General features: G+C 42.0%; 1 protein-coding gene across 1 annotated transcript; it reads left to right on the forward strand.

The window, feature by feature from the left end:
- Positions 1 to 3,250: 3,250 nt before the first annotated feature.
- LOC124702402 (vacuolar-sorting receptor 1-like) lies at positions 3,251 to 8,795 on the forward strand. The gene is made up of 12 exons (XM_047234544.1): positions 3,251 to 3,817; positions 4,683 to 5,369; positions 5,495 to 5,583; positions 5,690 to 5,759; positions 5,834 to 5,917; positions 6,018 to 6,094; positions 6,195 to 6,276; positions 6,464 to 6,546; positions 6,644 to 6,710; positions 7,161 to 7,292; positions 8,135 to 8,241; positions 8,325 to 8,795. The coding sequence occupies exons 1-12, from the start codon at positions 3,526 to 3,528 to the stop codon at positions 8,430 to 8,432; spliced, it is 1,878 nt and encodes a 625-aa protein (XP_047090500.1). The 5' UTR covers positions 3,251 to 3,525; the 3' UTR covers positions 8,433 to 8,795.
- Positions 8,796 to 12,632: the final 3,837 nt, after the last annotated feature.

Consider the following 12,632-nt stretch of genomic DNA (forward strand, 5'->3'; position numbering starts at 1 on the left):
GTGTGACGGGCCATTTGAAACCGATTTTATACCAGTGGCCGATCGATGAGCTAAAAGTACTGGAAATGCCGGATATTTTGACATGAATCTGATGCCTAACTATGGCCCAACATGCAAATCGGGCGGCTATAGGCTAATAGTGTGAGTATCCTTCTACGCGGTGCTGATTTCACACGATATAAACTGGCCATATCATCTCTTTATCCAAAAGCTGGTCCCCAGGATATGTGAAAGCTCTCCGAGCAATCTTGGTGGACGTGGAAATGCCATCAATTCTTGGCCCAGTACAAAACCTTTATCAAATTAAGACGCAAAAAATCTCCTTGAAAGAAAAGCATGCTGTAGTACCGTTCTTTGTACGCGAGCTATACTACCATGTTTTTTTTTTAGCTGAGCTATACAACCATGTTAGCAACAACCGAGACGAAACGGTACTTCACTGTTGGCTGTACCAAATTACAAGGCCAAGATCACCCGGCATGCACTGACAAAACATAAGCAAAATAACAGGTGGCAGGGTAGGTAGCGGTATTATGTATCCATACAAAAATAAAAACCGGTGCGTGTTTCATGTGGCTCAGCTGAATCTGTCCGCATCTGGTCATCAATGTGTGGGTCGTTGCCGTACGGATTTGATGAGAGATTTCAACTTTGTGGGCCTTTTTGGTGGGATAATTGAAAAATCGAATTGAAAACGTTTTTTTTTAGCCAACGTCAACGTATATGCTCATAAACACGCATGCATACTTACCCTTATGAATACGCACACACACTCTACCCATATAAGCATCTCCGAGAAACTGAGCCGGCAGATTATGATGTTGACGAAGTGACCACATGCATCTCGCTATTGACGGACACACCACTTACCACTGAAAGAATAGCCCTACTTAAATCTAGAAATAAATCCAAATAAATGCAAACATCCGTGCCAAATCTAGAACTTGAACTTGGGTGGGCTGGTTCCACAACAAGAAACCTAACAACTAGAGTCAAGCTCGGTTTGCAATTGAAAACGGGCTTTATCTTCGCTATGGCTCCAGATCTTTTTTTTTTTGAACAAAAGATACGGATAAGCCGATTTAGAATTTTTTTTACTACCATGGTCTTCAAAATACAGCTTTGATCAATACACACTCCATCCACTAATAAACGTGCATTTAGCTTCAATATTTATCCATAAAAGTATACTTCTCTGTTTTCAGTGTATTCTATATAAAGTACAAAATTGGTTCTCTCTCATCACATAGAAATCAATCCAATAACATTTAACATATAGTCTCCTTATTTTCTACATGCACTTAGCTTACTAAAGGTGAGAGATTTTTTAAAAAAATAATGATAGTGGGTGACAGCTTCTCAAAGTAAAATTCTTAATATGTCTTAGGAAGCCTAGACGATCGATCCATTTTATAAATGGATACTACCTCCGATTCAAGAATAAGCCGTCCTCGTTTTACGTGCTTTTCGTTTGACTAAGTATTACTTCAAATATATAAAGATTGTTTGTATAAAATTAACATCATTAGAAAGTGCTTTTCAATACGAATCCAACGATACTAATTACATATAATATAATCAAGATTTTGTTGCTCAATTTTTATGGTTAAACTTCGTCTTGAAATACGCGTGCGCCTTATTCCTTAGGACGGAGGTAGTAGAGTATACTCCACTTGAAGACAAGTTATATTGGATTTGGTGCCAACTATTTTATATTGCCTCCGTTTCGATGAACAAGGTGTACATGCATTTCAAGAAAAAATTTGATAAAAAAAGTTGAGCAACAAAATCTTGACTATATTAACATAATTCTTGATCAAAGAAAAAACACGAAAAACAAGAACCTTTTATTTATTAGAATGAAGAAAGTAATGTAGAAGTAAAAGTGAACTGACTAGCGTCTCGTCTAAAATGCAATCTCTCTGTGAACTTCTTTCCCGTGGGCAATATGTAAGTGCATTTTTAGCTTTTGTCGCAAGTTATATTTGTTTATTTGATTAATTTTATAGAAAAAGGTATCCAATATATGGCGTCAAATTGACTTTTTTTTCTGCGAAAGGCATAAAATTGATTTAATATGTAATTACTCCCTCTACACCGGTTTATTAGGGTAATATGCACTTGGTTAATGTTTTTATCATGTCATCTATTACCCTAATAAAAACTGGCTTGGAGGAGCTACATCTTGAGAAGGATCAAGTGATTACTAATCCAGTGTCATAAATGATGCTAGTTTCCTCAATGAAATTGTCCAAATTTTAATAAATTTAACATAGAACAAAACAGATCAAAGTACACTTATTCGCGGATAGAGTGGTTAACCTAGATGAGTACCAAATCAATTATATGTCTTTCCAAAAAAAATTGAAAATGTTTGATGTAATAAGTTTGCATTTCAAACATTTTTAATATGGTACTAGTCAGGGACGAAACCAGCAGGGTTAGCATGGTTATTTTTTTCTGTAAATCCCCTTATTAATATGCTGATTTGATCTGCAATTTTATCTAAATTTAGCTGCATACTCCCCTGCAAGAGAGCTAGTATTAAAATCAGTACAGTAGAGTGCACCATCCCTCTTTAGCTTTCTTGGCAGGTTCATTTATGGTCGTGGCCGAGTAAAACGGGGCTACGTGGACAGTTGAGGCATCAATATCTATCAGTTCTTCGCTGTGATCGATTCTAGATTTCTAAAGACCTATCTTCCCTTGAGACCAAATCTGCGAAAGCGTGGGGTTGCTTTAGAAAATGTCAGATGTCTATTCTGTAATGGAGATGTGGAGGAAGGAGCACACCTGTTTATCAAGTGTAAGTATGTAAAGGAAGTTTGGAGGTGCATGGGTTTAGAGGATGTGAGGAGAGAACTGACTTTGTCATGCTCTGTGGTACATGCATTGGATATAATTTGGACGAAGCCAGTGAAGGTGAGAGTGCAGATTTTGACCCTTTGAGGGAGTATTCATAAAACCCACGAATTCACGAGAAGGCGCCATAAAGTATTCTAGCTACCCCGTGGGACACCACTCGGCCCCGATGGCTCGAAAGCCACAAACAGTTGACCGGAGCGCGAATCTCAAAGCCAGGAAAATAAATCAGAGCAGGCTCACGTTGTCCACGCCGCCCGCGCGGCACAGACGCTTCGTCGCGAGGGCACCGATCGCCGATCGGATCACATCGGCTTTCCTTCTCGACAGAGACAGCAACGGTATACTAGTAGTAGCTCCATTTTAGCTCCAGTAGGTTCTTTTTTGCTTGGACGGAACATCCAACCGACGACGAGACGACTCACTCCACGCACGGCACGCCGTGGACGCGAGCTTCTCCAAGTCCAACCCCCTCCCTCCTCCATCCACACCGAGCTAGCTAGATCTCTCGCCGCCCGCCTGCCTCCAATTCTTTACTCCACACCCCAGGCCGGCCGGCAGATCTGCGCCTCCTAGGAACCTCCGTTTGCCCCGTCCAAACACCCACCCGATTCTTTTCTTGCCGGCGGAGCTTGCTTGCTTGCTGCCGAGACCTTAGCTAGGATGATGGGTCCGGCGTGGTGCGCCGTGCTGGCGGTGCTGCTGGCCGCGGCGGGGCCGGCGGCGGGGCGGTTCGTGGTGGAGAAGAACAGCGTCAGCGTCACCTCGCCGGAGGCGCTCAAGGGCAAGTACGAGTGCGCCATCGGCAACTTCGGGGTGCCGCAGTACGGGGGAACCCTGCAGGGGTGGGTCGTCTACCCCAAGAGCAACAAGGATGCCTGCAAGGAGTTCGAGACCTCCTTCAAGTCGCACAAATCCGGGGAGCGCCCAAACTTCGTCCTCATCGACCGCGGAGGTGACCGGCCAGTCCACGGCTCTGCTTCTTTGCTCTCTCTGGATCTTGCTTTGCTGCCTCCTTCAGTTAGTATTATTACTCTATATGTTGAGCATGCTGATTACTGCTTACTGCTTACTAGTACTACTCGGAGTAGTAGTTCTCGAGCTGATTTAGTAGCTTGTTCAGTTAGGAGAGGTAGTTAATGAGTGATCGAGTGTAATCTTTGATTTGGTTCGTTACTACTCCAGGTTGTTAGTAACATTAATTATTGGTTAGTTAGCTTCCGACACACTGATGTTCCCTTGTTTCATGCTCTACGGATAAGGATTAGCTTGATTTGCAGTTATATAGGGGAGGACTGAGGAGCAATTCATTTGGGTCATAGTGAAGACGTGCTGATTTGGTACTTAACACCTATCAGTAAATACACCTAACTTGTATGTTCACAAACAACAAATCAGTTGTTGCAACCCAAGCAAAGAACTGAAGGTCCTGCTGGCTGCTGCAGCAGCACCATCTTATGAACAATTTGCTGCCTAGCATGATAGATGGATATGGTTAGCTAACCTTGTTTCAGCTATGATGCATACGGGTAGGTGAAACAGGATGTGCTGATGTAAATGTGTTTATGAAATACGTCTTATAAGTAGAGTTTGCTATTTCGCAATTCATTCACAAGGAACCACCTAACTTCTAAGGTAGAAATGATTCAGGGCAAAAAACTTAGCTGTTGTTCCCTGCTTGTTATTAGATAACTTGAATGTTATTGCTCATGCTATTAAAACATGTTACTAATTAACTTCACATATGACTGCTTAGTTTATGAGTACTTCTTTCCCAGTCCTAATGGCTATTCTAATTCTGTTTCCTCTTTGACAAACAGAGTGTTTTTTCACAACAAAGGCATGGAATGCACAACTAGCTGGAGCTGCAGCGATTCTTGTTGTGGATAGTAAGGATGAGCCTTTAATCACAATGGACAACCCAGAAGATACAGGAACAAGTCACATGGAAAACATCACTATTCCCTCGGTTCTTATAACAAAGAAATTGGGCGAGGACCTTAAGAAATCTGCTGAGAATGGTGAAATGGTCAGTGTCCTCTTGGACTGGAGGGAATCCCTTCCTCACCCTGATGAGCGTGTAGAGTATGAATTCTGGACAAACAGTAATGATGAATGTGGTCCTAAATGTGATATGCAAATGGACTTCGTGAAGAGCTTTAGAGGGACTGCACAAGTTCTTGAGCAGAAGGGTTACACCCAGTTCACTCCACATTACATCACATGGTATTGCCCAGAAGCTTTTGTCGTCAGCAAGCAATGCAAATCCCAGTGCATCAACCATGGGCGATATTGTGCACCCGACCCAGAGCAGGATTTCAGCAAAGGATATGATGGAAAAGATGTCGTGGTTCAGAATCTACATCAGGTTTGTGTATTCAAGGTTGCTAATGACAGCGGCAAGCCGTGGTTGTGGTGGGATTATGTACATGACTTTGCCATTAGATGCCCAATGAAGGAGAAGAAGTATACACATGAATGTGCAACTCAAGTTATTAAGTCACTCGGTAGGCCTAATTGGCACTGATTTCACTTATCCCAGAACTCTTTATTACATTATTCCTGTAACTAATTGATGAAAGCTGCCGAGTTAATTTTTGCCTTTACATTTTCTTGTATTTGACATTTACAGGATTGGACCTTGGAAAGATAGACAAGTGTATTGGAGATCCTGAAGCCGATGAGGAAAACCCAATTCTAAAGGCAGAACAGGATGCCCAAGTAGGACCTTGCTGCTAAAGACTGATCTTTTTTCTGCTAAAAACTGACTTAGTTGTGCATGCCCATCAAATTATGGTATATTCAGCTGTATGTTTCTATTATGTAGATTGGCCATGGTAAACGAGGAGATGTCACGATACTACCAACGCTTGTTGTCAACAACAGGCAATACCGAGGTTGTCTACCGTTTTGTAGCACTAGTTGTTTCACTCCTGACATTATTTGTGTTACAGTTTAGTTTTTTCTTCAGGTAAGTTGGACAAAGGTGCCGTGCTAAAAGCCATCTGTTCCGGATTTGAGGAGACAACTGAGCCCGCTATTTGTTTGAGTGATGGTCTGTATACCTTCTCCTTTTACTGCAGAAATGTCAAATGTCTCCCAGATCATGTCTTATGGTGCATTACGATTTCTTATCTTTCTTTTGTTCCCTGTAGACGTTCAAACAAATGAGTGCTTGGAGAACCATGGAGGTTGCTGGTTTGACAAGGCTAATAACGTCACCGCATGCAAGGTACAGTCAGTTTTAGCTAGAGAGGCTCTGATACTTCACCTTACCTTCTTCCTCTATTACTGTCTTGTAATATAGAACAATTTGGTATATGCAAATGCAGGATACCTTCCGTGGGCGTATCTGTGAGTGCCCTATTGTCAAAGGTGTCAAGTTTGCTGGTGATGGATATACCAATTGTGAAGGTAATATGTGAATTTGGTTATGTGATTGAGTTTGCTGAAACTATTTCTGGAATGGATGTTTCCGACTATATATTACTGAAACAATTTCGTTACCATACTGGGTGGTAATTTACTTTTGTATGCCATCTTATTATCAGTTCTTTAAAAATTGCCTCTAGAACTTAGTACTAACATTCAACATTATCAGCTTCCGGTATTGGGAGGTGTGAGATCAACAATGGAGGATGCTGGAAGGATACTAAAGATGGGAAGACAATATCTGCCTGCTCAGTAAGTAATGATTAGAGTTATGCTGAGACATGGTAATTGGCCTTTGTATTTCCTTGAGAAGATCACACTATGAGAACTAAATTGAGAAAATTTGCAGCATGAAGAATCGAAAGGTTGCAAATGTCCGGTAGGTTTCACGGGAGATGGTGTAAAAAGTTGTGAAGGTACTTCACCATTATCCAGAAACACATTTTGTACTGCTCAGACACAACACTCTTCTAAACGAGCATAAAATGACTATTTAGTTCTTTGTCTAGTATATACTCACCATTTCATATTTGGTGGCTATATATTCATGAAGATAAATTAGAAAGGTTGGACTGCACACAATTTAGGCGACACTTATTTGACTTGAGGGGTACTCAGTATATTTCAGAGACCACGGCTATATTGCTTTTGCTTGACCATATAACCTGTCATTGGGGGTCTGTTATAAATATTCACTTTAGCATAGTGAAGATTTGCAATTTTTGAGAACTTTGACTTATGGAATAATGGAATTATTTTCTTGTAAACTTAGCTTTATAAAGGGAGTTTTTATTGACTCAAAACGCTCCACCAAGGTGGTACAGCCGCAAAGAATTCACACTATCCTTAATGTACACTATGTGCAGATATTGATGAATGCAAAACGAAAAGCGCCTGTCAGTGCAGTGGCTGCAGCTGCCAAAATACATGGGGAAGCTATGAATGCAGCTGTGGTAATACCAATATGTTATACATGAGAGAGCAAGATACTTGTATCAGTGAGTGGCCTAACCCAAACTTCTTTCTAGTCCAGTTTCTTCATATTTGTCTTGCAAGAGCTAGTATATACTATTAGTGATGAGAAGCAAATACTCCTGCTCAGTTGAGCTACTTTCTTTAGTTTGAGATGATGGATCTTATGATCGTTGTTTGAGATTCTTGATATTATATTTTAGTTTAAATAATGGACTGGTTGTTTCTTAGTCACCAAGTTATCTATACTTTTATGGAAGAAATCGGGGATGTGCTAGTTTTTCTTAATGTACAATAGTTACCTCCAAAATATTTTTTCCTTGATGTTTGTACATGTTCAATTATTATACAATTCAGCCTTGTGAATGTACTCCAGACACCAGACTCCAGCCTAGAATAATTCAGATTACCGAGGCTTTATTTTCCTGATTACTGTAATGGTTGAAGTTACTTCAGTTGCAGTTTTAAGTTTTGGAAAGTGAAGAAGCATGCGCAGGATGTGTTTACCATGATCTGTGCAGTTACTACCTCACCTAGATTGCTTTAGTTTATTTTGTTTGATGAAAGTTGCTTAAGTTAACTAGCACATAATCATCATTGTTTCACTAAGTAGAAATGTGTGCATACATTGATATTATCATATTCTTTTACACACTGCCATCTCCTTTTATTTTAAGATCACAGTAGCCTTGCACTCCAATTTCTTAGCTGAACTCGAGTGATAACGATAAGTGATGCACGTGCATTAGAACAATTGTACAGGATGTTCTGTCAAGAAATATGGTATCAGCAAGTAAAAGATTCACACAGTTTTATTTCACCTTTTCTATGTTAGAGAAGTCTAATGTTGTTTATAAACTCTTCGCAGGCAAACAGGCTGCATCCTCAGTTGGGTGGAGCTTTATGTGGGTTATTTTCTTTGGACTTGTTTTTGCCGGGGTCGGAGCATACGCAGTGTATAAATACAGGCTAAGGGTAAGGCATCTCTACTCACCCTCTCTAACAGCGCGATTATTTTGAAGTGGCAATGACACCGGTTTGTGCTTGATTTTCACCAGAGTTACATGGACTCGGAGATCCGCGCCATCATGGCTCAGTACATGCCTTTGGACAGCCAAGAAGGAGCAAACCAACAGCATGTCGCACATGCTGGTGATGATATCTGAGAACGGCGCTGCTTTTCCGGAGCAACATACTAGGAGCGTGATATCTGAGCACGTCGGCTTTACAGAGGTCAAAGCAAAGATACAGTTTGTACTAGGCCAGAAGATTTGATGTAATGATTCTAGGAGTTACTACACTGTTGTGTACTTATGTGTTGTGCGCCCCCCTCATTTTCTGATAGACGATGAACAGCATAGGCGTTACCATCACAGTTTACCCCCTTTGTCGGCTCTTGTCATTCCAGTCTCGCAGTTCTTACTGTAAATACTTGTTGTCAAGACTACAGGATTTCGTGTCCCCTCGTATCTGAATAAAACTCGAGCCTACAGGTGGTATACAACATGCCCATGTTCTCTTTCCCTTTATTTTTCTTCTTTATCTCTGTCCCTGTGATTTCCGGAGTGGGCAATCACGCCATAAATTACCACGCGTTGCAGGGCTACGGAACATGCCACGCTAGTAATCCTGGAAAAACGACCTACTGATTCAGCACTACACCAAAATGGCCAAAATGAGCAGAAAGTATCCACTCATCTGGAAACTCGGCTCTCCCTCCGTGAAAAGAACAAAACTAGGAAAGGAGTAATCCATGTACCACACGCTATCATGCTGACTATAAAAGCAGTAAGATCTTCGAAGTTCAGTGGTTAGTCCACCGCGATTAGATCTTACCATGTCAAAGAGGACACGAAGACCAGCTGCTGCAACAAGCTTGCGCGTCATTTCTGTTAATTTCCAGGAAGACGTTGGTCAGCTGAAACCACTGTCGCATCACAATTTTGCTACAGATCGCAGCAAAACGCAGTTCACCAATCTAACTATACAAAATACTCCATCTCTCTGTTATAGCACCAGCATGAAGAAAAACGGAATCAGGCCAAATCATTTGAACGCAAAAAAAAATAGGCACTACACACTTCCCGGCAAGGGAGTTCGACAGAAACTGAACAATGTGCACCATGAACTTCAGGTATGATAGGCAAAGTATTTAGTTTCCTGCCACAGCATGAACAAATCGTCAAAAGGAAATTCTCCTGGTACAAACATAAACAAGGATTCCTAGAGTTTTTCATACAATGTTACCGCCTGCCACAGTGCTGCAGTAAAGAACCTACAGCACATCGACTAGTGTCAACTGTCAACCTGTATCGACTGACTGGATTGATCACACACGCACATATGATACCTTCAGCAAACATCATCCATCATCCATATCAAGAAACCAGAGTCTAACTCGAACATATCTATCCATTAGGCAGCAACATGGCTGCATACACATAAAATTCACATGACACGATGGATATGTAGAATGCCATGATACCTTTTCATGTCCACATTCTTAAGCTACACATCTCCCTCATAACCTGCATGTTTATCTCAATTTCCACAACATAACATCAGATTGCCAGTGGATCAAAAGCAGCATTAGGGAAAACAAGGCAAATAACTACAGGCAATCACGTAAACAAGATAAGTAACCAAAGATTAGTTTCACCATACACCAACATGATATAACCCTCCATCCACAACAACAGTACATAGCAAGCAAGGTCAGTGTGCAAGTCAAAGATATAATTTGTGATCACACGGCCCCAGACCAAAGGGCAAGTTAAACAACCTGACATTACCAAGATCCCAATTAGCAGATCAACTCTGTCGCGAAAGCCACTACGGCTCCACAGGATGTCTCACTCCAGATCATCCGCTGACATTACCCACGCCCTGAGGTGACTAGCATCCACAAAGTAAGAATGCACCCCACCGAAGCCGCCATGGAGCATCCCTATCACCTTTCCTTCCTCATCAACCAGCGGTGCTCCTGAGGATCCCTTCTCCGTCGTCATGTGTACCTCTAAGAGCGACATGTTGTACTCGAAAGGGTTTGGATCACAGATTGTTCCGATTCTCCTTGAAGAGCTGGTCCAGCCTCTTGACACCTTGTCATGCATGTGAGATGGCCAAGATACCAACATACACTCTTTTGATTCCCTCGGCGCATCCTCAGTAATCACAAGGCTGTTGTGGTTTCTTGCACATGTTCCATTATCAAACAAGTTCTTGAGATTCTCCTTTGGAACGCCCACGATAAGTATGTCATTCGGGCAATCTACTGCTAGAATGTATCCAGTAGCATACCTCCTCTCCCCAGGCAGCCCATGTTGTTGGTAGTCCTGCTCAAAATGGTGACACAGAACGGAAACCTCAAACATGTCCATTGTACTCCCTTCAAGAGGATCAGATGCCTTGAAAAGATGATCCAAACTATGTGCAGTGGTCGCAACATAGAGCGTGGTGTCACCGGACATGAGAACGAAACCGGTTGAAGAGTAGCCATCTTTCACCCTCGCCTTACGCTCTGCCTTATCGGACACAGTTGCTACTCTGTTCGCCACCCGCTGCAAGTCTTTTAAGTTCTCTTTCTTTGGTTCCAGGAGGACAAAGAATATTGATTCTTTGATGCTATCAAAGATCTCAGTCCAATCAACATGGCGGTGAGCTGCCATTTGAAGCTGGAAAAATGCAAAGAAATAGTGTTAGTACAGTTTGGATCATCACTAACTCATAACTATACTAGTTCACACATCTAAAGCTTTTGGAAACTGTGAATTCAGGTTGTAAGTTGAATTACTGCAGTTCTACGATTACCAGTTCACGAGATAAAGCAAGACAGGGAAACATGGCAAATTCCATAGCAAACGGTTACAACTTAAAAGTGATCACATAATCAGATGAGAAATCAAATATTGGTATCACTGTACACCAACATGCTATAACCTTCCATCCATAACAACATTACGGAGTAAGGAGATTATAAATGCAGAATTTCATGGTTGAGAGGCTCATATAGGCACCACTTGGCATGTGCAATTTAGAAATTTCATCTATCTTTACTAGTAATAGCAAAATGCAAAATACTCCATTTCCACCAACAAGCAGTAGTTAAAAAATCAGTAAAATGAACTGGATCATGGATAACCCATTGACACATGCTAGCTCGCACGTCTAAAGCTTCTGGAAACGAAACTGTGAATACAGGTTGCAAGTTGGAAAAATGCAAGAAAACAGTGTAGCAACAGTTTTGATCATCGCTAATCCAGAAAGTATGCTAGTTGACACATCTAGAGCCTGGGGGAAACTGCAAACACGGGTTGTAAGTTGGAAAATTGTGAGAAGCAGCAAGGCCAACAAAATAAGACATGCTAACAGGGAAACGACTACACAATTATCTGCTTCTAATTTTTCCAGATTCGACCAACATAACAAATTCCTTGTGTGGACCTTTGAACATAACCTTGGTTGCATTTGCTAGGAACAGTCCAACATCCTGTTCCATAACCTGCATACTTTAGCTCTGATCTATCTAAACCACTCACAGGCACAAGAATTCGACCTTAAGCAACAGAAACTCTCACCATATTTTACTTAGGATCTTGCTGGAGTAATCACAGGCAGGGACAAGTGCACAAGAGGGGCCTTTGAACAGCAATAGGAACTAGGCCAAAATGGTTGGATTTTCGAACGGTAAGGGCTAATGCCCAAACTATAAACTACACCAAAATGGTACGAAATTAACCAATTGTACATGGTAGTACGAAATGAACAGCCCAACCAAAATGGCTTGACTTTTGAACGGTAATGGCTAATCCCCAAATTAGCAGCTACACCAAAATAGTACAAAATGAAGCAATTTGCAATGGTAGTACGAAATGAACAGAAATAATAACTAGACCAAAATGAATTCACTTTTGAAGGGTAATGGCTAATCCCAAACTAGCAACTACACCAAAATGGTACGAAATGAACCAATTTGTTATCCCCCAAACTAGCAACTACACCAAAACGCAGTGCTGGAACATTCGACTCAACCAAGATTACCATCCGAACTATTTAAGGGTTAAATAAACACAATGCAGTATGGGCTCGGGTGGAGGTGGGACCTTAGGATGGAGGAGATGGCGCTTTGGCGCTGCGGCGTGTGGCTTGCAGGACGAGACGGTGATCGGCGAGACGGAGTCCTGGGCTGCGGAGTCAAGTGGTGACGGGACCTGACGTCGGGAGACGGCGGCGCGCGTGGGGCGGGATCTGCTCGGGCGGAGGCGGGACCTTAGGATGGAGGAGCTGGCGCCTTGGCGCGGCGGCGTGTGGCAGGACTAGAAGGTGATGGGCGAGGCGGAGTGCGGGACTGCGGAGTCCATTGGAGA

The sequence above is a fragment of the Lolium rigidum genome, chromosome 3 (genome assembly GCF_022539505.1).
Source record: "Lolium rigidum isolate FL_2022 chromosome 3, APGP_CSIRO_Lrig_0.1, whole genome shotgun sequence".
Taxonomy (NCBI): domain Eukaryota; kingdom Viridiplantae; phylum Streptophyta; class Magnoliopsida; order Poales; family Poaceae; genus Lolium; species Lolium rigidum.

Excerpts from the sequence above, each read along its gene's own strand:
- LOC124702402 (XM_047234544.1), top strand. The coding sequence starts at position 3,526 with ATGATGGGTCCGGCGTGGTGCGCCGTGCTGGCGGTGCTGCTGGCCGCG. Across the intron at positions 5,918-6,017 it reads CGCTATTTGTTTGAGTGATG|ACGTTCAAACAAATGAGTGC; the intron begins GTCTGTATACCT and ends TGTTCCCTGTAG. Across the intron at positions 6,547-6,643 it reads AGACAATATCTGCCTGCTCA|CATGAAGAATCGAAAGGTTG; the intron begins GTAAGTAATGAT and ends GAAAATTTGCAG.